We start from the raw sequence: 25,981 nt of genomic DNA, 5'->3' as shown, positions 1-25,981 counted from the left end.
CTGGCAAATGAAAAAAAAGACAAAAACTTAATACTATTACGAATTTGGAAGTGGACGGAAAGAATATACAGAACCCAGTGGAGATTAGGAAGTGCTTTCAGAGGTATTTTAAACAACTCTATACACAGGAGAAGCAGAAAGAAATGGACATTGATCGATTTTTGAAAAAAAATGGACTACATAAAATCTCTCAGGAAAACCAGCTAATGTTGAATTACAAAATAACGGATCAGGAAGTGGAAGGGGCCATCCAGAACATGCAATTAGGTAAATCTCCAGGACCAGATGGTTTGACTTCAAGATATTACAGATCTTTGAAAGAATGGTTAATACAACCATTGAAGGAAGTAGGTGGGTTCAGGTGGGGCAGGAGAAGTACTGAGGGGGCTGGGCCCCCAGAGGAAAAGAATTTGGGTACCCAAGTCCCATAGAGTAACTTGGCACATATAGTTGAGTTCCTCTTTCCCCTCTTTCCTGCTTTCCTGCTTGCTTCTGCTGTAGCAAATAGAGGTCCCGCCTGAGCCTTACAGATGTGCCTGTCTTCCCCGAGATGAGGAAAGGGCCATCTTGGCAACACTAGTAACACCTTGTGATCCTGCACATGTTCTGCACTTGCTCAAAAACTCTCTCCTTATATTAGGACAAAAGGGGCCCATTTATTTCAGCATCCTGGTCCCCCAGTGGCCAACCCGGGACTTCTTCTGGGGAGCCTACAAGCTTGGCATGAATGCAACAGTGGTCCCCACATTTGCCATTCCTAGCGATGGACACCCAGGAGCATTCGCTGCCTCCAGCTGCAGAGGTATGATCTGAGGGACAAGTTACCTATTTCTGTAAGTATATTACAGATATGAGCATATATGGAATTGTAATTAACTTTCTTTTCTTTTGTTCAATTAAACTGTTCTTTAAAAATAAAATAAAATGATTTTTTGAACACCAGGTGTCCCCCATCTTGTATATGTGCAACTAGTTATTCCTTCTCAAGTTTGTCTCCAATGAAATTCATTTTGTTAGTTTGGGCTTCATTCTCCAGTCTGTTAGTCATCTTGAAGTCTAATTCTGTCTTCTGGGGCATTAGCTACGCCTCCCAGTTTGGTGTCATCTACAAATTTGATGAGCATCTCCTCAATTCCTTTGTCCTAGTAGGTTATAAAGACATTGAACAACAAGAAGCCAGGACAGAACCCTGGGGCACCCCACTTGACACTTTTTTCCAGGATGATGGGGACCTATTAGTGAGCTCTTTTCGGGTTCGGTCAGTCAACCAGCTACAAATCCCCCTCGGTTTACTCATCCAGTGCACGTTTTACCAGCTTCCTCACAAGAATATCATGGGAGACTTTGTCAAAAGCCTTAGTGAAACCAAGACACATTACGTCCACACAATTCCCCAATCCACCAAGCTCATAACCCCAGCCAGATGGGTGGGGTATAAATAATAAATAACTACTACTACTACTACTACTACTACTACTACTACTACTACTATTTTAAAAATGATTCATCTGGCTTAATTTGCTTTTGAGAAACCCATGCTGGGTCTTAGTAGTCACAGCAGCCTTTTCCAATTGCTCACAGTCTGACTGTTGAATTATCTGTTGTAGGACCTATCCTGGTATCAATGTCAAACTCACCAGTTGGTAGTTACCTGGGTCTTCTCCCCCCCCCCCCCTTTTTGAAGATGGGGACCACATTTGCCTGCCTCCAGTCTGCAGAGACCTCACCTGTTCTCCAAGAATTCTCAGAGCTGAGAGGCTCCGAGATTACATCCTCAAACTCTTTAGCATCCTTGGTGCAGCTCATCAGGCCCTGGAAATCTGAATTCATTTAAAGTAGCCAAGTATTCCCTTACCACCTATTTTCCTATCTTGGGCTTCAGCTCCTTCCTGGCATCATTAATTCTGTTATCAGCAGTTTGGGCACTGCTTTCCTTTGGGGTGAAGACAGGCAAAGTAGGTGCTGGGTTCTTCAACAACTCTGAGGTGGATGCCTTTCTATTTTGTCTTCAGGGCCCAGAACTTCGTTTCTCGTCCTCATGTGGCTCAGTTCCTCAGACTCCCTTCCGGCAAAAGTTAGTTCAGGCACAGGGATCTGTTCTAGAGCTTTCATTGTGCAGACAGGTGCAAAGGCAGCCTTCCCCTTCTCTGCAGTCTCCTCACTCTTCTTTAGTACACCTTTGTGTCCAAGGTCATCCCAAAGCCCAGCTGCCTCCCTAGACCGTCTCCTGAAACTAATATATTCCCATTGGTGATCTTAAATGTTTTTTAGCAAAGTGTTCCTCAAGTTGTTGGGTTTTTTTAAGCATCCCACACTTTCTTGCTTTCACTTCTTTTGCCAAGGTTTGTGTGCCTTTTTGTTCTCTTCACTTGGACGTGACTTTTATTTTTGAGTGAAGCCTTCTTGCCTCTAAGGGTGCTTTTGACTCCAACTGTTAACCATACCAGTGTCCTCTTGGGCTCTGTAATACCTTTCCTGATCTGTGGTATATTTTCTCACTGAGCTTCTAATCCTGTGTTTTTAAACAATTCTCAAACACCTTGAAGAGATCTGACCCTCTTGACTTTGCCTTTCAACTTCCTTTTTTAAGCAATACTCTCATATTGGCTAAGTTTCCTTCTTTCAAGTTAACTGGTCAACTCTGTTGATTTTCCTGGCAATTGTCCATTTACATATAGATTAAATCTGGTAACACGATGGTCACCACTCCCAGTTGGTTCAACCGCATGTCTCACAGCAGGTCCTGGGCACAAAGTGCTGTGCCAGTGGCTCCTAGTCTGCTCCATGGCCCCCTGTTCTAGGCCACTTCTAGGTCATTTAGGATATCTAGAGCTGTTACTTCTTTGTCGAGACTGCAACACATGCATAGCCAGTCTGTTTACAGATAGGTAGCCGTGTTGGTCTGCCATAGTCAAAACCAGTCTATGTGAGGGTAACCGATGTCAGCCATTACTGTCATTTGTTCCCCTCAATTCTTCTCAACTCCTTCTCACAATCAGCTCTGGGTATCCTGGCCCCATTTAAAGCCAAGGCCTGAAAACTGCTGGAAGCATCAGATGTAAGCCAGGAACCATCTGTGTGGGGTAAAACAACTCCTGTGTTTGATTGGCCTTTAAGAGAGACAGAAAGCACCATTTGTATAACTGATTTCTGTGTCCATTTCATTTCTCATTGCCTCAGAAAATGAAGCTAGTAATTAAGATACAATTTTGATCATGCTTAATAAACTTTGGTGTCTTTTATTACATTTCACATGTGTGAGAGACTATTAAAGACACCCCTAGGTAATTCAGACAGCTAATTTTGTTACTAAAAAAAATCTGTTTTACATTCTTTGCAATAAAATGTAATTGCATTTTCTTCTGCCTGTGCCTAGAATATGTCTCCTACACAGACATCAGCAGAGGAAGCTGCTTTCTGGATAAAGTTACTTCCAGTCCACCAGCCCAGCATTTTACAGGAATTGCTACTTTAAAATACAGGTTCAGAAATATCACATGTTCCCACAGAGACAGTGAGAGCAAGTCAAGGGCTTCCGAATGAGAAAGGAACCAGGGAATGACTCCAGCAACAACTTTGTGGCAGGGCAAGACACAGACCTTTGAAAACCACCAGGCAACTGGGGGCAGGTGTTTGAATGTGAGGGAATTTCCCTAGGAGCTTGGGGGCTGGAAGGTGTCGGATCTTGTCCCCAACAGGAGTTGGGGCTGTCAAGGGAGCAGCTAGCCCAAGGATGGAGAGCCTTCAGTCCACCAGGCTGTTTTTGCCAAACCATGGCCACCTGCCCCACATCTGACACCACGTGTGGGATAGGCATGGGTGTAGCTCCAAGGGAACCATTCAGAGCTTGAAGTGAACTCTCCACAGTTCCTTTGCAAGTGGGATTCATTGATGGAACACTCAGGATGAAACGGTGAAATCTGCTATGATTAAATGGGCTCAAGATGTTGGACATAACATTATGATGGCTGACTGGGAACAGTTATGGACCACAGGTATGAAGTTCACGGCATGTAATGCCTTAAGAGAGAATATAATGAAAATGATATACAGGTGGTACGTGACACCAGTCAAGCTCGCAAAAATCTACCATTTGCCTGATAATAAATGTTGGAAATGTAAAGAGAATGAAGGTACATTCTTTCACCTTTGGTGGACATGCCCAAGGATTAAGGCTTTCTGGGAGATGATCTATAATGAAATGAAAAAGGTATTTAAATATACCTTTCTGAAGAAACCAGAGGCCTTTCTCCTGGGCATGGTTGGCCAATTGGTGCCAAAGAAGGATAGAACTTTCTTTATGTATGCAACAACAGCAGCAAGAATACTCATTGCAAAGTACTGGAGGACACAAGATCTACCCACCTTGGAAGAATGGCAGATGAAGGTGATGGACTACAGGGAACTGGTGGAAATGACTGGCAGAATCCGAGACCAGGGAGAAGAGTCGGTGGAAGAAGATTGGAAGAAATTTAAAGTTTATTTACAGAAACATTGTAAAATTAAGGATGGTTAGAAGGATGTTGGAATGAAGTTATGTGGTTTTAGCAGAAATGTTATAAAGGATTAAGAAAAAATAGACTGTTAATTGGTGAAAGGAGGGAAAGTAAAGTTACATTATATTAAGATAAATTATAGGACAAAAACTGGGAAAGATGGAAAGGATTTGCTGAAATAGCTAACCGAACTAGAATACAAAAAAGGGAGGTGTGAGGTCAAGGAAACAAGCAAATGAAAGATAAGTTATGGGAAGGTTCGTTGTGTTTTTTAATTGTTTCTATTTTTCTGTTTTTTCTTTTTTTCTCTTTTTCCTTGTTGTGATATGTTGTCTTGTTTTTGTGTAATTTTGTGTTTTCTCTTTTTTCTTTCTGTAACCTTTAAAATTTAATAAATATTATTTTTTAAAAAAGCAAGTGGGATTCATTGAGCGCTTGTGAAGGCGGACTACCCATCCATTGCTTTTGTTCATTTGCAGGTGCAATTTGGTGAGCAAGCACCAACATTTCATCATAACAACACCCCACCCCCTCCTGGCCCTCCAAGTGCCTTTGCGTGTGCCAGGGGCCAGAGTGGCTGCCCTTGCGAGAACAACAGGCAGCTTCCAGTTCCCCCTTGCTCAGCCTGGGGCTGCAACACATTTTCCCAGCAGAAAGCACCCCTGGAAGGAGGAGCTGGGAGAAGGTCTGAGTGGGAGTGGAAGCAAGCGGCTGGGCTCCTCCCAAGAGGGGCCCCGACATCTACCTGGCATCCTGTTCAATGGCAGAGACATGAACCCCTCTTGCATCTTGGAGAAGGAAGCCCATGCTGGGTCAGAGGGAGAGGATGAAGGAAGGGGTGGGCCCCACAAAGTCGAGGTGCAGGACAGCCGTGGCTGCCACTCCTCACTTCCAGCTCAGCAGCCAAAGCTCCCCCACCCCCCTTTGTGCGCTGCTGGGGAAGCCAAGAGCCAGTTATGTCAGACAAGGAACACAGGAGCTGAGAGATCTCATGCTTTAATAGACACAAAGGAAATCACAAAGGAGGCGGCCAAATGCCTTAGGAATTGCAATAAAAATATGAAATTCTTTTTACATGGTAAACTTCGTAATATAAAAAGTTTAATGCTGTCTGGAAACGGGAGTTTTAATTTACAAAAAAGTCCATATAGGCCAAACATGGCAAACGCTGCATAAAGATCAGAGAGTGCAGAGGACCAGCCAGCTTTGGACAGGCAAGGAGGCAGCATGTGTCTTTGTGTGTGTGTGTGCCAGGATCCTCCCCACAAGAACACATGACCAAGGGGCAGAGCAGATGGACCACAAGACCCCCAATGGACACAAGCAGGTGGGGGAGGGGCCTCTGGAAACCACCCTCCCCCAGACCTTTCAGTTCTCCAGCATGACCCTAGATTGGGCGAGGGCCTTGGCGCAGGAGGCGAGCGGGCAGCATGCTCTGGCCAGCTCTGGGCCCCACAGAGACCAAAGCCCAGGTGGCTCAGGGACCTCTGCAGCCTGGAGTCAAATGGAAGGGCCCTCTCTTGGCGAGGGGTGTGTGTGTGTGTGTGTGTGTGAGAGAGAGAGAGAGAGAGGGGAGGGGACTTGTACGTGGCATCACACTGAACGCTTATTGCTCACTGTGAGAAGCAGTGTTGTCACTCAGACATGCACAAACACGACAAGGAGGACGACGAACGAGGAGGGGCTCCACAGGGGACAGATTCCTGGGCTGCAGAGATATGATCCTTCCTGAATTTCCCCTTATAAGCGACAAACCTGGTCGATTCCTCCTCACGGGGAGCAGAGGAGTGAGGTGAGAGCCAGGGTGGGGGCAGAGGGGTGAGGCTTTGCTGAACGTGGAACTTGAGGCCAAAGGGGCCCTGCAGGGAGCCCCCTCTTCCCCCCCTCAAAGGAAGATCTGGCATTCTGAGAAGGCTGGAGGCTGCAGCACCTGGCACCACCAGGAAGCTGGCGGCAGCCCATGAAAGCACCATTGCTTAGACTTCTGCCTAAGAAGCAAGCAAGGAGGGAAGCACAGAAGCTCTGCAGGCTGCAGGGGGGGCAGGGCTACAGGCCCTCCCAAGATTTTGCAGAAAACCTCCTGCAGCTGCCTGCAGAGTGGCTTTGCATAGAGTAGATGAAGACCAAGAGGTGCTCCCGAGAGCTCGCACCCACGAGGGAAGAGGCTGGGCCTTGGGGGGCAGGCCCACCACACCCACCAGCCAATGGGCAGGACCCCCCCAAGGGTTGGGATCCCACTGATGGGCAAGCGGCCTGCTAGGACCTGCCCTGTCTTCCCACTCGCTGGCTTCCGCCTGCATCTCCTGGCCTGGACGAAGGCTCCCCCCTCCCCTCGCAGCTGCATAGCTTGGAAATGTGAAGAAAGAAAACAAAAGAAAGGAGAGGAACCCCAACACTTGCTCCCCATGTGGCAGCAAGCTGGGCATCTCCTGGCAACCCCCACACTCCTGCCTTCAGAAACCCAAAGCCCCTGGCACAGTAATTGTGGGGGAGGAAGGTGGGGAGAGGAGCAGGGGGACCTCTCCTTTGTGCTTGGGACGCGGAGCCTGGTGTCTGACCCAATCAGGTGAGCAAGGGAAAGCCCCCAGGAGGAGGCAAGGTGGCAAAGGGAGGCAGGAGGCCTGGTGCCAGATGGGGGGCCCTGGACCTCCAGGCCAGCAGCTACTGCCCCAGAGCAGAGTCACGTCAGCGTTTGCAAAGGACAGAGCCTGCTGTGGTTTGACTCTGCGCCAGCTCCAGCACCCAAGGGATCCTCCTGCCTGTCCCAGCCAGACAAGGTCTCTAGGTGGGGTCTAGTCATTCCAGAGAAGACCCCTGGAGGGCAGGCGACCACAAGACCACACTTGCATCTCCCAGAAACGGGCAGTGCCAGCCCACTTCTAGCAACCCACCTCCCCAGAAGCATCAAATAGAGGCTTGTGCCTCTTCGCCACAGACAGTTGTTTGTGAATCTTGCCTGCTAGAACACCCTCCTCCCACTCCAGTCCTTGGTGACTCTGGAAGCTGGTATCCGGCACCCCGGGGGGGGGGGGGCTGAGAGGAGGCAAGCTGCCAGCTGGCACCGATCCACAGCTCTGGCCTCTGCCCAGGCAGCTCACTGAGCGCCTGGATCCGCCTCTGCCCACCCCTCCCAGCTCGTTGCCCGAGGTTCTGCCCCATCCAAGGCCCTGGGCTCCTGACCAGCACAGCAGGTGGCCGGGGGCTTCAGCACTTGGAGGAGGGGAAGAACCGTCCTGGCGACAAGAACTTGTAGCCATTCCCAGAGGGCAGCCGTGCGGGGCGCCCAGGGCCTGGGGTGCTGGTGGGGGCTGGGGCCTGTGCCGGGGGGGCCAGGGGGCTGGTGTGTCCATTGGGGGCACCCCTCTGAGGGGAGGAAAGTGGCTGAGGGGCAGACAAGTCCTTCAGCTCCAGTTTGTCGGCCCCTTCCTCCTTGCCGTGCCGCGGAGACAAGTTCAGCAAGCTGAGGACGTCCCTCCTCCCCGAGGAGCTCCGGAAGATCTTGAGGGGCCCCGTGGGGTGCTGAGGGGCGTTTTGCCAGAACATCTTTAGGTTGTGGATGGCCTGCACCTTCTCATCGATGGCGGCCATCTTGAGCTTGTCGAGGGAGGGGGCGTCGGCAGGGCTGGAGCGGGCAGAGCTGGCGGAAGAGTAGGAGAGCGCGGGCGAGGGGGTGCTGCCGGCCGGAGAGTGGTGCCCTGAGCTTGGGGAGGCGTTCCTGGGCGATTTGGAAATGTGGGTGCTGTAGGGGGAGCTGGGGTATTTGAGCCGGAAGGGTGAGGACGACAGAGGCTGCTGCTCCCCGGGCAGGAACCCCCCCTGAGGCTCGGAGGTGGGGGACGGCTGGCTGCTGTGGGGGCCAGCCCCTTCCTCTCGGTGGGAGGCCTCGGAGGTGGTGGGGCTGCTGTAGCCAGAGCTGACTTTCTGCAGGGAGGAGCTCCTGGCAGGGGGCTTTGGCCGGAGGGGGGCAGGGGAGGCCTGGCCCTTGTGGCTGGAGCATGGAGGCCTGCTGAAGGCGCTGGTCTCTGAGGAGCGGAAGGAGGAGGCGCGCCCCGTGGGCAGCAGGGGGGCTCTGGGGAGGGGGTCCAGGCTGCTGCTGCTCTGTGCCAGCTGGCTGCTGCGTTGCAGCTGCTCCACGGCCAGCAGGTGGCTTTGCGTCTCCTCCAGGATCTTTTGGGCCAACTCGCCGGGGTCCAGTGGGGGCGCGCTCTCCTCCTGGGACTTGACGGTGCTGTCTGTCTCAGTGCTGGACTGGTCTGACTCGCCAGTGTCCGAGCTGGCCAGTTTCCCAACCTTTTGGAAAGGGGAGTTTGGGCTGGGAATAAGAGCCATTTTCACAGGGGAGTTGGGAGAGCTGACACTCCCCTTGGAACTGACCGAGACCACAACGCCTCTGCCTCTATGAGTCCGGGAGGGATTGTGGTCAGGGGAAAAGCGCCCCCGCCTGCTGTCCTGGTAGGTCGCCAGAGGCTCGTTGCTGATGATGGAGAAGCCTTCATACTCCTCGTCGTCTTCCTCCTCCTTGCTGGGGACAGCACTGCCTGGAGGCGAGAGCTGCCCGTGGGGCGGGGCAGCCCTTTGGGGATAGGCATTCTTGGGCCTCTCGGGGTCCAGGCGCCCCCTGGAGCCGCCCCCTTCCGCCACGCCACACTCGGGCTTGGAAGCAAAGCTGATGGAAGACGTGATGGAGTTGAGGCTGTAGACGGAGATGGCGTCGGAGCCCAGGCTGTCGGGGCATGGCGGGGAGAAGGGCGGGTTCTGGTAGCCCAGCGGCCCAGGGTTGGAGATGGACTGAGCAGAGGCCAGCGACTCGAGGGAGGAGGAGCTGTCCAGGCTGAGTCGTTTGGGGAGCTCCGTGGAGTCTAGAGAAAGCAGAGAGGGGCATGAAAGCCAAGGAGGCAGCAGGGGTGCTCTCCGGGGCTCAGAGAGGAACAGCCTCAAGCACTCTTACTGGGGTTGACCCCTTGGAGCCAAGCTGTGAGTCCCCACTGCTCAGCACTCAGGAGCCCCCCCGAGGGCCACATGCTGCTGGCTAGCACCCCACCCCACCCCTCCTTTGAGGATTTGGTACCAGTATCTCCAGCTGCTGCCGCTCGTCCTACCGGCCACCCAGGCATGGTTGCCATTTGCCAAAAAGACCAGGTGAAGTTCCAGAGCAACAGCTGAGCAAAGGAGCGGTGGCACCCAGCCCTCCTTTCCCAGCCCCTTGGTGCCCCCCGCCCAATCTCTTGGGCAGCTGCTAGAGGACATTCCCCGTGCAGGAAGCTTGCGTTCCCGTGCCCACCATCCCAGCCACAAGGCGCCCCTTTCCCAGGCAGAAGCCTCACCAAAAAGCGAGAGAAGCGTCTGCAGAGCAAAGTGCATCGTCCGGCGGCTGGCCTGCTTGCCTGTCTTCAGGATCACCTCCTCCTGGCCAACTTCGCACAGGTCGAAGCCTGCAAGCAAGACGTGGCTTAAGGCCGGGAGGCCACAGGGAGGGGCCCAGTGGGCAGCCCCTGGAGCAAGACCTGTCCTGCCCTCTCTCCCGGCTGGCACCTGCCTTACCTAGAGCTGCCAGGAACTCGTGGCAGCCTGGCAGTCGCCAAAGCTGGACGCTGATGGAGACCTGGATGGGGGCCAAGGAGAAATCTTGCTCCTTCTCTCCCACCTGGAGCTGCACCAGGACTTGATGGAGCTGGAGTGCAGGAGGAGGAGGAAGGAGAAGCAGTTAGAGGCAGGCCAACCCAGCTCGACTCTCCTCCCCCTCCCCTGCCCCCTTCCTCTCTGGAGGCCAGCCAAGGGAGGAGCAGGAGGAAGGAAAGAGCAAGGAATGCGCTGCTCCAGGGGACAGGGAGGAAAGCAAGGCTGCGGCTGCGGCTGCGGCTGCTGAAAAGGACACAAAGGAGGGAAGCAGAAGGCTGCCCCCCCCCCACCCCAGAACTCAGGTGCAGGATGGGAGAGAGGGTTGAAGGGAGGGTTCTGATACTCACCATTCCTACCATATTTTTAACAGCCTTTGGGAAGCAGAAAGGAGGAGAGAGAGAGAGAGAGAGAGAGAGAGAGAGAGAGAGAGAGGGGAAGAGAGAGAGAGGTGTTTAGAGCCAGGAGAGGGCGTGCTCAGGCAGCAGCCTGATGGTCTCCCTTTGCAGCACGCTGGGCGTCAGGCAGCGCTCCTTGTCTGGCCCCAGTGATCACTGCCAGAGGGGCCTCGGGGGGGGGGTGTGACACGCCACTCACCCTGCTGATGAGCTGCTCTCCCGTCTCAGAGGCGGTGATGAGCTTGCAGAGGGCCTGAAGGGCAGCATTGGGCAAACCTGCCATGGAGAGAGGCAGAGAGGCCCCATCACTCTGGGGAAAAGCCCTGCCCTCACCCCCACCCCAGGCCCTGGGTGCCCCAGAGGGGCCCAGAGGCTGCCCTGCCCAGCCTCTGCCCAAGCCTCACCCAGCAGGGATTGGAGCGTGGTGCTGCACTGCTGGAGACGGTCCCCGGGGTCTGCGGTGGGAAAGAAGACAGCTGCGGGGAGCCCGCTGGCTGGGGGGTCCAGCCGGAAGCCCACTGCGGTCAGGAGAGCCTGCCAGCCTGGGATCCCACCCACTTTGTTCTCCACACTCTGCTGGGAGGTGTACATGGAGTTGTGCTGCCCGCTGTGGATCCGTTGCAGGGACTTCTCAACCTATGCACAAAGCAGAGTGTGTGAGCTCCCTCCCGCCTCCCGCCCTGCCCCACCCCAAGCTAGAGGAAGGCTCCTGAGGGGCTCCACATGCCCCACATCTGGCGAGAGCCCCAGAGAAGCTCAAGGCTTGAAGTGAGCACAGCCAGCCCCTTCCTTGCCGCTTCTCTCGCCACCCACATGCTCAGCTCCTCTGAGGCAGCGGCTGCACCCTCACCAGGTGGAGTAGGACCCGCAGGGCATCGCGCGCCCGCTCTGGGTGCTGCAGGATGTCAGTCAGGGCTTGGCCAACCAGAGAGGAAGGGCTGTTCAGTTTCACGTCGCTCCCAATCAGCATGAAGCCTGCAGCGGGGACAAGTCTCACTCTCAGGGCCTGCCCAAGGCATTTTGGCACCCGAGGCAAACCACAAAATGCTGCCCCCTCCTGCCAGGGAACAAAGGGGGAGTGAAGGTGATCTGCTTTGGGAACAAGGTGGGGCTGCAAAATCACTTGAAGTGGGAATCAGAGGGCATTGTAGGGGCAAAAGCGGCCTACTTTCAATCACGCCGGGCCGGTGCTGAGACTTAGAAACCCCCAAAGGCAGCCCCTGTCATCTCTTCCCAAGGGGTGCACGGAGACCAGCAGTCCCTCCTACTCGCCAAAAGGCCACTTATCGAGGCGGCATGGGTGGCACATCCAACCTCCAAGGAATGTGCCATCGTTGCCATTCCTTGGAGGTGAGATCTGCTGTACCTGTGGATCCTGCCGCCTGAGGCAGGCCCCTCACCTTGCCTTATAGGTGGGCTGGCCATGATCGCCTTGCACATGGTCTCAGGGGTAAGAGCCACCCTCTCTGACCCGCGGCAAGGGCAGGGGAGGGGGGCACCCAGCCCCCCAAGCTGTGCCAGTGCCACCTTCGGCTCATGACATTCACAGCCGCAGTGACCTCCTGGTCTGGGGTGGGCGCCATGTTCAGGAGCCTTCCTCACCTGCCCAGTTGGAGGGGTGGGCAAACTGCTTGCTGCTCTGCACCATCTTCATGGCCTCTCCCAGTGCTGCGCTGGCCTTGAGGCCTCCAAGCAGCGCCGTGTAGAAGCTGTGGACAAACACCTTGGAAGCGGCCGTGGGCACCGGCCAGAGGGAGACCAAGACACAGTGGGCGCCAGCCGCCAGGAAGGCTCTCGTCAGCCCAATCACGCCGTCGGCCGTGACCTTGCCGTTGGACTCCTGGTAGGAGCCCAGCACCACCAGCTTGAGAGGCAAGCGCAGGTCCAGCACGTCGGCTGCCGTGAGCAGAAACTCCTGGAGGGGCGGGCAGTCTGAGATGCTCTCTGCGTCGCTGGTGTCGTCCTGCATGCGCAGAGACTCCGGGATGGTGTAGGAGTTACCAAAAGCACCTTTGCTGCTGGCCGCCAGGCTCTCGGCGTTGGGCGTCAGGACCAGGGCGGCCAGCTTCCATGAGACGTGGGTGGCGAAGTGGGCGCACTCGGCCTGGGCCAGGGCGCTCATCACCCGCTCCTTGGTGGCCATGCTGCCCACCAGGGGCTGGCAGCCCAGCAGCTCCGCAACTGTGTAGGCCTCCTCCTCGGCGGAGGGCATGGGCCCCCACAGCCAGCGGTCCATCACCGAAGGGGGCAGCTTGGGGTTGCCGATGATGGCAGCCATGGCAGGGGAGCTGCCGTACGCCGAGGGACCCTTCTTGGCCTGGCTCTGGAAGGGCAGAAGGAGAGGCTGTGTCACCTTCCCCAGGGCTGGACTGCTCACACCAGCAAGCCCCGCACAGGGAATGCCTGACCACGGGGCCACCCCTGCTGGTCGGAGGACCAACTCCCTCGCCCCCTCACTGCCTCCCAGCTGGGCACTTGCACCCTCTACATGCTGCTGTGGCTTGGCAGGTCCTTGGTTGGCGCTGTTGGCATGGCAAAGCGGGCCAGAGAGCTGTGGGGTGGAAGGAGGAAGAACAGGGGGGCAGACCCAGGGCTATACCTTCCTGCCACTGGAACAAAAGTGGCTTGAGGGTCTTGGAGGGTCACAAGAGGGAGGCAGGGGTGGGGGGACAGCAACGGGGCGGCTCTGCCCCACCAGCTTCCCAGAGCCCAGAGGACACGGAGGAGAAGTGGGGGACCAGGCAGCCTACCTTGGCACTGGGGTTCAGGGCGCGGAGGGAGGGCACTGCAATGAGGCTGAAGCGCTCGTACAGGTACTCGTTGGAGGAGCTGCCCTTGAGGAGAGCAAAAGGGATGAGGTACAGCTCCCCTTCCAGCACCAGGACCAGCTGCCGGTGGCGGCCGACCGGCCCACTGGAGTGCATCAGGCCCTGGGAGGGAGGGAGGGAGGGAGGGAAGAGGGAGAGAGGAGGAGGCAGAGATCTTTTGGAACACACACACACAGAACACACCTGCCCGCCTCCCAAAGGTGCCTGGGGTGGCACAAAACAAACCAAAGCCATTCAGAATTATTAAAAGAGCACCCGCACAGCCAAGTTCCCCAACTGCCAGGCTGAGCTGCATTTTCCTCCTGCACACGCCCCCCGCCACTGCCACCCAGGGAGCCCAGCTGCCCACAACAGAGCAAGGCAGCAAGGCCAAGGGGAGAGGGGACCCAGGTTAGTGGCTAATGAAAGACCCCAAGGCCCAGGAGAAGGAGGTCTGGGGAGAGAGGCAGAGCCACCCACTTCTCCTGCCTGCCTGCCTGCCTGCCTGCCTGGGACTCTCTCGCAAGCGGCCGAACCAGGACTCTCCCTGACAAGACGCCGCCAAACCACAGCAGGTGGCCAGGAGGAAGAAGGCAGGAAAGACTTCAGCTCCGTACTTCTCCTTTCTGGAGTGGGACAAAACTGGTGGCCAACCAAGGTTTCATTTACCCTCACATCAGGCCAAAGAGGAGGAATCCCATAAAGGGAAGCCACCCCACCTCGCCCCACCAGGACCCTCTTGCAACCCCCCTTCTGCTTCCCAGCAGTGTCCAGAGGGGCCGTGCTATCCCAAGGGAGGCACTGCCCAGGACTTACCCCTTCCATGGGCCCAATCAGCAGGTCATAGAGGGAGCGCAGGGGGGACTTGCTGAAGGAGCTGAGCCGGCGGGGCAAGGAGGAAGAGGAGGAGGAGGCGGCTTCTTTGGCTGGGGATGCTGGGCCTCCTCCGCTGAAGAGGCTGTTCATGCTCTGGCAGCTCCTGTGGAGAGCGGGGAGAGGGAGAGCGCTGCAGGTCTAGAACCCCAACCCCTCTGGCACACACACACACCAAAAGCCCAGCAGAAGTGGAGGGCTCTGCTGCCCCTCCTGAGGTGCCCATGGGCACTGGCTGGAATGCAACAGGGGGCAGGGGCTGGGGGGCAGATCAGCCCAGTGCCAGGACCTCCTGGCACCTGCTTCTTCTCCAGAGGTTAGCCCATGCCCCACGGCATTGGCACAATCTTCAGGGGGGAACATTTTGCAGCTGAGCACAAGTGGCTGAGTGAAGCAGCGGTCGCCACCTCTGACCTGGGGAGAATGGCATGGGTCCACTTCAAGGGCAGCTGAAGCCCCAGTTGGCGAGAACCTGCAGGATGGAGGCAGCTCCCTCTGCGCCCATGCCAACCACAGCCGATCCCTTCAGTCTGCCCCAAGAGCTGAGCGACCTTGCTAGCTGGGGGCAGGGAGGAGGTCCGTCTCCTAAGCCTGGCTGGAGAGGGGGCACCGGGCACTGCCCAGGGAGGCTCCCTCTCCCTCTGCATCTCCTTTCCCAAAGGGCCCAGACTTCATGGCTGATCACCACACAGAGATGAGTTTGAGATGCAAGAGGAGGAAGCAGCATAGGCTCTGAACAGCCAGCAGGGGGCAGCAGCTCTCCACCCTCCTGCCTTGTTTGTGAGACCAAGAATTTATCCCAGGGACAGGTTGGGGGGGGGGGCACAGCTTAATGAAGAGCAAGGGAGGCCTGGCAGGGCGCAAGGCAAGCACGCTCTTCCAGGCCCTGCAAGGTGCTGCTTCCCTCCCCACGGAACGTTTGCCGCCAGGAAGACACACGCAGAATGGAGACCTGGACGGGCCCCTTTGCTGCCGGTAAAACGGCTGCATTTAGTTTTGCCTTTTTTTTGTGGGGGGGGGGGGGGTTCTCTGTTGTGAACTGCCCTGGGATTTGCAGGTGAAGGGCAGTATGTAAATTTAATAAATAACCAAAACAACATTGTTGTAAGAATGTTTATTTTTTGCGTTTTAAATTTTTAAACATTTACTTCATTTTTGTATGGTAACACTGTGAGTCTACAAACTACTTCTAAACCAGATAAAAAACCTTCTTCCATTTTACTGCAGCACTGATGGTTTCTGTTCCCCTTATTCTCCCAACCTCAAAACCTTGGAGCTGCCGCCGAAGTTCCTTCAGACACAGCTGCTCTGTCTCAAACACCTGGATAGATTGTTAATTACCCTTTGAACAAAATGAAGCCTTTTATGAGTAGATCACATCTTTCGCTGATTTAACTTTTTGGACCCTGGAGGCTGAGAGGGAGGGTGGGTCAAAAGGAAAATGAATCAATACGGATTTATATATATCAGTAACTTTGCATTAAGGTAACATTTCTCTACATAGTGGTGTATTTTGTAATATTATTTTGTTTAAGTTGTCTGTTGTTGCTTCAGTTTTCTGCACACCAGTCAGAGATATTTTTGATATATTAAGAAATTAAATAACTGAACAATCAACTTTCACGCTCATAGCTTTACACGGATTATCAAAAAATAAATAAATTCTTAGCGGGGGGGGCACAGCTGGCAATCCCAGCAGCCATTGCAAGAGAGTTGTGGTGTGGCTGGAGAGTCAGAGGAGCGTGGTGGAGTTTGCAGCGAGTTGCAGACTGCAGAAGGGCCCCCAAATGCAAGACCTCACCATGAACCACTGCTGGGAGAGGGCCGTCTTGGTGGTAGCTGCTCCTAGACTTTAGAACTCCCTCCCTAGAGAAGCTGGACTGGCTCCTTCCCTGCTGTCCTTGCACCGGACAGTAAAGACCTTGTTCCATCAGGTTTTTGAGAACTGACTGCTTTCAATTAAAGGGCTGGTGCCATGTTGTTTTCACTGTAATTACCAGTATGTTTTAAATCAATTTTTTAATGTATTATATATAGTTTGAACTCTATCAATGTTCAATTGTTTTTAATGACTGATTTTCTCCCTATGTTTTAGCTGTTCTAATTTTATCTGTGAACTGCCATTGGTCCCTGTCAGGGAAAAGGGTGGTCTATAAAGAAGTATAACAAGAACCACAACCAAAAAAGCAAAGAAGCATTGTATGCGTCCAGCATAAGTGCCATCGAGGTGCATGAGAAGCAGATCTGTGGGGCTGTGGCAGCAAGCACACCACTCACTGCAAAGGTGCCCAGACAGGCCTGGGACAAGGCTTTGATGAAGACAGAGAAGGCACTGAACGTGTGGTTGGAAGACACGAGCCAAAAATGCACTCCTAGGGATGGGAGTGCCTTGTGGCAAAAGGCTCTCAGCCTCCATGAGCACTTCCAACCTTCCACCACAGATGCAGACTGGCCTGCCAAGGACTTTGGAGGCAGCCCCAGCTGGCTTTACAGCTTTGAGCATTGCTTGAGCCTAAAAAATGTCTGCACGACTGGGGTAGCTGCATCTGCAGACAAAGAGGCTACGAACGCATACCCTGAGCAGCTAAAGGGCGTATCTTCCAGAGCAAGTCTTCAATGCAGACAAGACAAGGTTCTTCTGGAAGAAAAAGAATCTCCTTCTTGTGCTTTGGCAATCCAACAAAAAGGCCTGGGTGACTTCTTCACCCTATCTGGCCTGGCTCCACAAGTGCTTCATTCCAGAAGTGCGGCATTGCCTTGAGGAGGAGAAGCAGGAGGTCAAACGGCCGCTGCTTGAGGACGATGCTCCTGGGCACCGCAAGGCACTCTGCTGAGCATACAGCGAGGTTGAGGCTGTCTCTCTCCTCCGGCCAATGAGACCTCCCTCATCCAGCATCTGGATCAAGATGGGATTTGCTGCTTCAAGTCTGCTTACACAAAGCTCACCTTCTGCTCCAGATCTTGATCTCATGGCATGCTGGAAGTCCATCAACATTGCCCATTGCATTACTTACATCAAAGAGGCCATAGAAGCAGTCACGCCTGAAACAGTGAGCGCACGCTGGAGGAACTTGTGGAAGGAATGCACACACATTTCAAGGGATTTCCAGGTGGAGGACACCGTGCAGATGGCCAGGGGATGACTTTCTTGGCCTCATCCAGGAAGAAGTGGAAGGGCTAACTGAGCACCAACAGGCATCAACTGTTGAAGAGCGAGGGGAGCTGGTCAGATCAGGTTCCGAATGTGAGGATGAGGTTGAGGATGGTCAGCAGGATGAGCCAGCGTGTGGAAACCTGCAGAAATTTTCTCACCTCTTCCAAATCATAACGCAGGCAAATGATCTGACTTGCAGTGTTTGACGCCCTCCATGGAATGCAGTCTGAAGATAATCCGTGGGGTTGCATACTAGGAATTGTTTGACAAACTCAAGAGACAACAGCAGCAGTTGCCAATCACCCCGTTCCTGGTCAAGAACCCAGCAGCACCATCACCAAATGAGCCCATGCAACCCACCTCTGGATCTGAACCACAGCCAAGCACTTTTTCTGGCTATCGGTCAACCCTGAAGCAACATCCAGTGAAGAGGAGGAGGGGAGGAAGATGAAGAGCCACATTCACCCATAAGTGCAGCTATTTCTTTTCTTTTTTTACTGTTTTCTAGACTTTATGTGATTTTGCATATACACACAATACTCGTGTAAGAGGTGATTTATGGTATATCTTTAAATTTCATACATATACTAAATGGTTGTTTTCAGGGATACATTTCATGTTCTTAAAGTAGTGAAGCAAGCTAAGCTGTGTTTTTGTTTTGTTTTTAAACAAAGATTGCACTGTGTATGTTCAGTAACTGTCTAAAGTAACTGTTGTTCCTGAATGGGCTGGAATGAGGGGGAAAGCCCAGTCCCCACCCATGTGGCTGCAAAAAAAGCCCGAGGAGGTTTCACTTTTCTGCCCAAGCCACGTCTGAATGCCTGCTTCTGCCCCCACCCTGGACAGCGAAGTGGGGGGGGGGGCCTCAGCAGGCAGAAACCGAGAGGCTAGAGAGAAGGAGGGTGGCTGGAGAGAGCCCCACAAGGAGGGCAGGGCAGGGGCCCCTGGGGCTCTCCTCTTCCCTTCACCCTACCTGTTGAAGAGGTTGTTCCTGCTGACCATCCTCAGGAAGCCAGTGGGGTCCGAGGTGGAGTCCAGCTTGTGGCTCATCATCTCAAACTGCTGATCCATGATGTCTCCTGCCTCACTCTCAGTTTCACTGCTGGCCGAGGCTCTGGCAGAGGAACAAGAGGCAGGAATGTCAGCAGGAACTGAGAGAACACGGGGGGGGGGGGGGCATCTGTGGTCCCAGCAGCAAGCAGGGCCCAGAGAAATAGCTGGGCAAACAACACAAAAGGAACAGCTGTGGTGAGTTTTTGCTTTTCAAATTCCAGCTTGTTCTCTGCTCCCCCACCCCCCCGCAAAAAGCATGATGCTTTCAATCAGTCACAATTCAAAACCTCCCCTTCAGCACATTTGGGGTAGTTTCAACTGCAGCTGCCCTTCTCAGAATGCAGCTGGCTTGACCGCCTTCATCTGGCCAGTACAGATCAATTAACAGAGCCCATCTGCATGCTACTCTCCTCCCAACACAGATTTCAGGGCAGCCAACACTCCTGGGGGGTCTCAGAGGTCTGGCCTGCCCCCCCCCCCCCCGAGCAGGGGCTGCTGCCAGCCCTGCTGGCATGACTGGGGAGCAGCAGAGCCACCAGCAGCAGAGAACTAGGAGGCACATTGCAGGAGAGGGTGGAGGAATCTTCCTGCTGCTGCCAGAAAGCTCAGGGGGGGGGGGCTTGGAAGGGAGCTCCTGCGTCTGCTGCAAAAGGGAGTGCCTCCCCCTCTTCGGCTGGCCATGGAGAGCCCAAGCCGCCCCCGCTGCCCCCGATGAATGCAGCTGGCTCAAAGGCCTATGCATGCCAAGGCAGCAGCCTTCACAGGCAGGCAGAGGCTCAGGATGGAGCAGGATCCAAAGAGATTTCCCTGCTCTTCACAGGACAGGAAGGTTCTGCAAGGACCAGGCTGCAGCCTCTGCACTCCAGGCAGGCTCTGACAGCAGCTGTGAGGAAAGGAATCCCATTCACACTCTGCTCACAAATCTCCCCAATTGCCAGGAATCCTCCAAAGCAGCTTGCCTTCCTCCCAGCTGGAATGCCGGCTGTGTTCCTGGGCTCCCTTGGCTCAAATCCTCACAGGCAGCGCCCCCGCCCCCTGGCAGCCCCAGGACCTCCTGACGGACCTGCTGGAGAATTGCCTCAGCCAGGAACAATCCCCTCTGAGCCTGCAAGGGGAAGGGGCCTCTCCTGGGCGGTGGCTGCCGGGAGAAAGCTGCCCCCTCTTCTTCTCTGTGGTTCCTCTGCCCCTGAAGCCCCCCCCTTACCGCATGTAGTAAGAGTCCACGCCCAGCGCTTCCCGCACACTGGCGCTGAGGTGCTCGAGAGCTGAGCTGGTGACTGCCTGGAGGCTGGCGGTGTTCTCCTGGAAGTCTCCGGAACCCTCAGCCGGGCCCTCGCCCAGGTAGCATTCGTGGAACTTCAAGATCCCTGAAAAGGAGTCCCCACATCAGGAGAGCCACGAGGGGCCAAAACCTCCTCCTCCTCCTCCTCCTCCTCCCCAGACCTGCTAGATGGGCCCTGCTCCGTCTCTGCTGCAACTGGGCGTGCAGAGGGAGAACGGCCTCTGCCCATCAGCCTGCAAGTGGGAAAAGGCAGGAAGATTTAAAGCCTCAGTTATTCCCAACAATGAAGAGGCAGTCAGACCCCCCTCCCCGCAGGAAGGTCACGCTGGGAAACGGCCGCCTTCCCTCTTCCTCACCTCCTGCATCTGGAGAGAATACGAGGAAAGAGGGTTCTGCAGGGCGCAGCCAGGACCCCCACCCCCCACCCCTTGCTTTGCAGCAGACAGCCTTCCACGAGGAAGCTGAACGAGTGCTGCTAGGAGAGGAGCCTCAGATAAGCCAGGCGCATTCTGCCGGAGTCACCTGTGTCTTCAAGCAGCCCATAAAGAAGGTTTCTCAGAACCCAAATACAGGATGCTTCTATCAAAGGCTCCTCTGTCTGCCTGACAAATGGTCCTGGTCCAGCTTCCCCAGGCAAAACCACACAGAGAAAGGGAGGGATGGAGGCCAGGAAGTGGTGGCTCAGCAGGGTGTGGCAGGGACCTCCACCCGCTCCACCTCCTCTCCATGGACTTTAAGCTACCTGCAAAGGTGAACCACAGAAAGGCAGGTGAGCGGAGGAGAGCCAGCTTGTAAGTGGGGAGAGCAGAGCCTCTCAGCAATCCTGAGAGGGGGTCTCTCATCCCATGAGGGGAGGGTCCAAGCAGCCAAGGCAGCTGGGGAAGGCAGCAGAAGACCCAGAACCAGACGGGCCCAAGTGGCAGCTCAGAGGGGCAGAGGTAAGAAATCAGAGAAGAATGGCAAACGAAGTTTATGGACTATGCTGAAATGGCTAAAATGACCAAAAGAGAGAAATCAGGAAGACCAAAATTGTAATAATGGGAAAACTTATCTTAAAGACCATTGTAAACAGTTAAAATCGTTCGTAGGGTTGGAATAGCACTTGTAGTTTAAGGCCGATTATGGACGTAATGGAATAATTTGCCCCCTGACACAACAACCAGGGGCTTTCCTCCTCTGCCCGCCAGTGGGGCAGATCAGCTGCAAGGAGGAGGCAGTCACAATTCACCAGCCAGAGAACCCCTGCGCCTGCCCCTTGCTGGGTGAGCCCAGGACACGTGTGCCTACACGGGGGGAGGAAGGGAGGCCTTGAGTCAGCCAAGGTGTGGGGGGGTGGAATTCTCCTGGGAACAGGCAGCTGCCCCACGGTGTGCTTCCCTCACCTCTGTGGCATCCCACCCAAGATGGCTGCCCCCAGCCTCAAAGAGCACCCCCAGGAATCTCCTTCCATCCAGCCCTGCCAAAAGAAAGCTGAGCACCTCTAAGCAAGGACCCAGGAGGCCCTAGGGCTGGGTGATATATCAATATAAAATCCAAAACCGATTTGAAGTCCATATCGTGATAGCCATTTCATAATTTTAAACCTGGCAATATATCACAAATCTTGATGTGTGTTTGTGTGCGGTATGCAAAAATCCCAATGCGATGTAAACCATGAAGCCAGCCAATGCCTCTCCATAGCTCCATCCTTATTTCAGATATTGTGATATATTGGTATATTGTGATATATTGGTGGTTTCTTCGGTGATACTCATAAATGAGTAAGATTGTCTTCCATGAACATGGTCTTAACAGTGAGTCCGTAGGTGGAGGCCAATTCTGGATCCACACATCCTTCCACAGTGGGGACAGAGGTTTCCGGGTGGGAGTTGATCACGATGAGGGTTTACCAAATGTGCCTTCCTCTTTCGTCCTGAGTTCGAACGTTTTCAAAGTCCGTGACACCTTTGGTAAAGGCTGCTCTCCAACTGGAGCGCTCGCAGGCCAGTGTTTCCCAGTTGTCTGTGTTTATACATTTTTTTAGATTTCCCTCGAGAGTCTTTAAACCTCTTTTTTTTACCACTAGCATTACACTATCCATTTTTAAGTTCGGAATAGAGTAGTTGCTTTGGAAGACGATAATCAGGCCTCTGCACAACATGATCAGTCCAATGAAGTTGGTGTTGAAGAATCATTGCTTCGACACTGGTGAGCTTTGCTTCTTCTAGTACACCAAAGTGCTGCACCAACAAACACAAAACAATCCCTCTGCAGCACCACAAATCCAACTCAAAGGTGTAACGCTGGAAAATGTTGATCACTTCTCCTACCTGGGCAGTTATCTTTCCACACTGATGCCGAAATCCAGCATCAACTGAGCTCTGCGAGTGTGGTTTTCTCCCAACTGAAGAGCAGTGTGTTTGAACTGGTGATATATCACAATGTTGAAAAGCAGATATATCGCCCAGCCCTACCTGGCACACACACACACCCCCGCCCCTGTGACTTACCTGCCCCAGGAGCCAGGAGCCAGCTGTAAAGGTGCCCTGCAGCCAAGGAATAGTACAGAACCAGCCCCCGCTGCCCGTTCACCACTTCCAGGACCTGATCAACCGTCACGGGGGAATAGGGGTCCGACTCCTGCTGGCCTGTCTGGCGCTCCACCAGCAGGTCAGCAAAGGCTCTTGTGCGGCCTCTCTCCGCCACGGCCAGAGCCTCATCGTGGTGCCCTGTGGGGAGGAAGGAGGCGGAGCCACACGTGAGGCTCTGCTGCCAGGGGGAGGGGTATCCCGGAGCAATGCACCTGCCTGACACGCTTGTGGAAACGAGAAGGTAAGGAGAAACCTGCCCTCCCCACTCACAGCACTGCTAAATCTGCAGCACTCTTCCCCCCGGACCCAGGGCAGGAAGATCTGTCCCAAATGCCCCTCCCCCCATGTGCTGCCCTCTCTTACCTAGACTCACCAGCACCCGCTGCAGGGCCTGGTAGCAGGATGTCTGGAGGTCAAAGAGGGAGAGCTTGTAGTCTGTGCTGAGCTGCACCTCATGCCGGATTGTCTCAAAGAGGGCGGAGGCCCGGTAGAGCTGTGGGACAAGGGGGAGGGGGCAGCCCATCAAGCGGAGGCAAAATCCTGAAGCTGAGCTGAGCTGCCCAAACCAGGACTGCCAAGGGCAGATGGGGCACCACGGAGCATGGCCCATGGATCCTCTGAGGTCATCTGCAGGGGCTGAGGGACCTCCTCGCCCGCTCCCTGGTGCTCACCTGGTGCTGAGCCTCCTCCAGATTCCCACTAGCCCAGAGCGAAAGGCCCAGGCCGTGCCGGATCCTGGCTTCATCCTCCCTGCGGCCCAGCTGCTCCGCCAGCCTCAGCCCTGCAGGAGAAAGGAAGGGCAGGGTGAGCCTCGCCCCCTGCTGCAGAAGGCCCCAGCAGCTGTGGGGCTCTGCTCTCTGACTCATGCAGATTCTTCAACCAGCCAGATGCCACCCTCCTTACTTGGCCCCTCCAGCCCCCTTGGCCCAGCTGGCCTCTCAGGAACTGGGAACCTGCCCCTCCCTCTTGTCAGCCACAAGCGGCGGGGCCCCAAGAGCCAGAAGAGGAGCAGGAGCACAGTCTCTCCCACAGGATGCAAGAGGTGCCCACAAATCCTGGGTCCCAGCTCCAGCGCAGGGCAGAAAAATACCCCCGCCCCTCTGGACCCCCAGGAGCCAGGCAAGGGCTCCATGGAGAACAAGACCTGTCCCCCTGCCCACCAGCACTTCCACGCTGCCTCCTGGGCAGGGAATCTACTCAGGGGTCCTGCAGGGAGAGAGGGAAGGCAACACCAGCTAACTTGCCAATAGTCATTTTATTAAGGAATCAGAATAGAGGTTGAAGGAGCGGAGGGGAGGGGAGGGGAGGGGAGGCGGAGGAAGAAGCGGAGGACACGGGATCGGGAGAGGAAGAGGAGGGGGAAGACGTGGAGACTATTGGAAACAGAAGTACTAGAATTTAAATCAGAAACTAGGATAAAGTGTAGTTAGTTATAAACTGAAATGACTCTTAAGTTTTTGTCTTGGAATGTGAACGGCTTTAACGAAAAGTCCAAGAGAAATAAATTTGAGAAAATTATAAAGAAAAAAATACTGATGTGATTTGTTGCCAAGAAACACATGTTGCCAAAAAACACAAACATATTTTAATAAATAAAAAGTTGGGAATAGAATTCATCAATTCAGATTCTAAGAAAAAAAGAGGGGTAGTAATTTATGTGAAAGAGAAATTAGAACCTAAATTAATATGTAAGGACGAGGAAGGAAGAATCTTAGGAGTACAAATTAACTACCAGGGAGAAAAATCTAACGTGGTAATGGTCTATGCGCCAAATACAAATAAAACGGAGTTTTTTAAAAAATTGGAACAAGTTTTACTAGATCTAGAGAATAACAAATTGGTCCTACATGGAGATCTAAATGGAGTGCCGATACCAGAATTAGATAGAAGCTCGAAAAGGAAGAATTTAAATCAAGGGAAACTTCCAAGATCGTTTAATGACCTTGAGGAAAAATTAGATATAATAGATATATGGAGACACAAAAACCCTATGACAAAACAATTCACTCACTTTTCAGAGCCACATCAGAGTTGGAGTAGGCTGGATCAGATATGGATATCAAGAGAATTAACAATAAGTGTCGAAATGTGAGATACAACCCAGAACACTATCTGATCACAGCTCAATAATGTTACATTTAAATTGGAAGACCCAGGGTATGTACAGATGGAGAATGAACGATTATTTATTTGAAAAAGAAGAAGTGATTGAAAAGGCTAAAACCACCTTAAAAGACTATTTTGATTTAAATACCAATAAGGAGACAAATATGGATATAGTTTGGGATGCCAGGAAGGCAGTGCTAAGAGGTTTTCTGATACAACAAAATAGTCAAAGAAAAAAGGTGAGAGAACAAAAAAAAAGAAGAGTTAATTACTCAATTAAGAGAATGTGAAAAGAACTTGATAGAAAAACCGAATGATGAAGGGAACAAGCAATTGTATAAGATGTTACAAACACAATACTCAATATTAATAAATCAAGAGGTAGAATGGGGAATTAAGTTAATGAAACAAAAAAAATTCGAATCGGCAAACAAAACTGGAAAATTTCTGGCATGGCAATTGAGAAAAAGGAGAAAACAAAATGTCATCAATAAAATAAAAGTAGAAGAACAAGTCTTGGAGGATCCTAATGAAATAAAAAAGAGCTTCCTTAAATTCTATGAAAACCTATATAAAAGACAAGAAGATGCAATAGAAATAGGAAAATATATAGAAGAAAATAGAATTAACAGCATACCGGAAGAGGAAAGAAGTGCATTAAATAAACCCATAAAAGCAGAGGAAATTCAAGAGGCGATAAAGAGGATGAAACTATAAAGTCCTAGAAGAACTTATAACACCGGTGCTATGTGAAGTAATGAATGAGATTTTAAGAGGAAGAAGAATACCAGCGTCCTGGAAAGAGGCATACATTACGCTGATACCGAAACCTGACTCGGATAGACTTAATATTAAGAACTATAGACCGATTTCATTATTGAATAATGATTATAAGATCTTCGCAGACGTAATGGCGAGCCGACTTAAAAAGTGTTTAGTCAATCTTATCCATACTGATCAGGCTGGTTTTTTTACCTAATAGGCAAATAAAAGACAACATAAGACATACAATAAACATCATTGACTACTTAGAATGCAAAAATGAAATTCCCGCAGTTTTAATGTTCATTGACGCCGAAAAGGCTTTTGACAATGTATCCTGGCGTTTTCTTATAAAATGTTTGGAAATGACAGGGATAGAGGGCACATTCCTGGAAGGAATAAAAACAATTTACTCACAACAAAGTGCTAAATTAATTATTAATAATAATTTAACAGAACCCTTTGAAATTTCGAAGGGTACAAGACAGGGATGCCCTCTGTCACCTCTTTTGTTTATTATGATGTTAGAGATAATCACAAATAAGATAAGGAAAACTCCAGAGATACGCGGAATAAAAATTGGAGTGAAAGAATACAAATTGAAAGCATATGCCGACAATCTTATGTTGTCTTTGGAGGATCCAAAAGAGAGTGTCGGTAAGGTGTTAGATTTGCTAGAAGAATTTGGAAAACTATCTGGCTTTAAATTAAATAGAACCAAAACTAAAATGATGACTAAAAATGTGAAAGAAGAGGTAAAAAACCATCTTGAATCTCAGACTGGAATTAAAGTAACTAAAAAAGTAAAATACCTTGGAATCTGGTTAACGATGAAGAATATAAATCTGATGGAAGATAACTACA

The 25,981-nt window shown here is 52.6% G+C and overlaps 1 protein-coding gene across 1 annotated transcript in view; it reads right to left on the bottom strand.

Annotated features, from left to right (window-relative positions):
• Nucleotides 1-5,476: 5,476 nt before the first annotated feature.
• Nucleotides 5,477-25,981, bottom strand: part of TTC28 (tetratricopeptide repeat domain 28) — a gene marked incomplete at its 5' end in the record, with an annotated part of 120,188 nt that continues 99,683 nt past the window's right edge. The window contains 15 exon segments of the mRNA XM_083717842.1: nucleotides 5,477-9,355; nucleotides 9,821-9,928; nucleotides 10,038-10,167; nucleotides 10,463-10,486; nucleotides 10,710-10,786; nucleotides 10,915-11,146; nucleotides 11,361-11,485; nucleotides 12,113-12,833; nucleotides 13,261-13,440; nucleotides 14,134-14,296; nucleotides 18,318-18,458; nucleotides 19,602-19,764; nucleotides 22,169-22,387; nucleotides 22,613-22,742; nucleotides 22,921-23,030. Coding sequence (XP_083573968.1) covers nucleotides 7,701-9,355; nucleotides 9,821-9,928; nucleotides 10,038-10,167; nucleotides 10,463-10,486; nucleotides 10,710-10,786; nucleotides 10,915-11,146; nucleotides 11,361-11,485; nucleotides 12,113-12,833; nucleotides 13,261-13,440; nucleotides 14,134-14,296; nucleotides 18,318-18,458; nucleotides 19,602-19,764; nucleotides 22,169-22,387; nucleotides 22,613-22,742; nucleotides 22,921-23,030 — 4,178 coding nt within the window. The 3' untranslated portion in view covers nucleotides 5,477-7,700.

The sequence above is a fragment of the Podarcis gaigeae genome (genome assembly GCF_964106915.1).
Source record: "Podarcis gaigeae genome assembly, chromosome: 16".
In the NCBI taxonomy this organism is placed as follows: domain Eukaryota; kingdom Metazoa; phylum Chordata; class Lepidosauria; order Squamata; family Lacertidae; genus Podarcis; species Podarcis gaigeae.
Note: the sequence above shows the minus strand (reverse complement) of the source record. Positions and strands in the feature narration are given on the sequence as shown.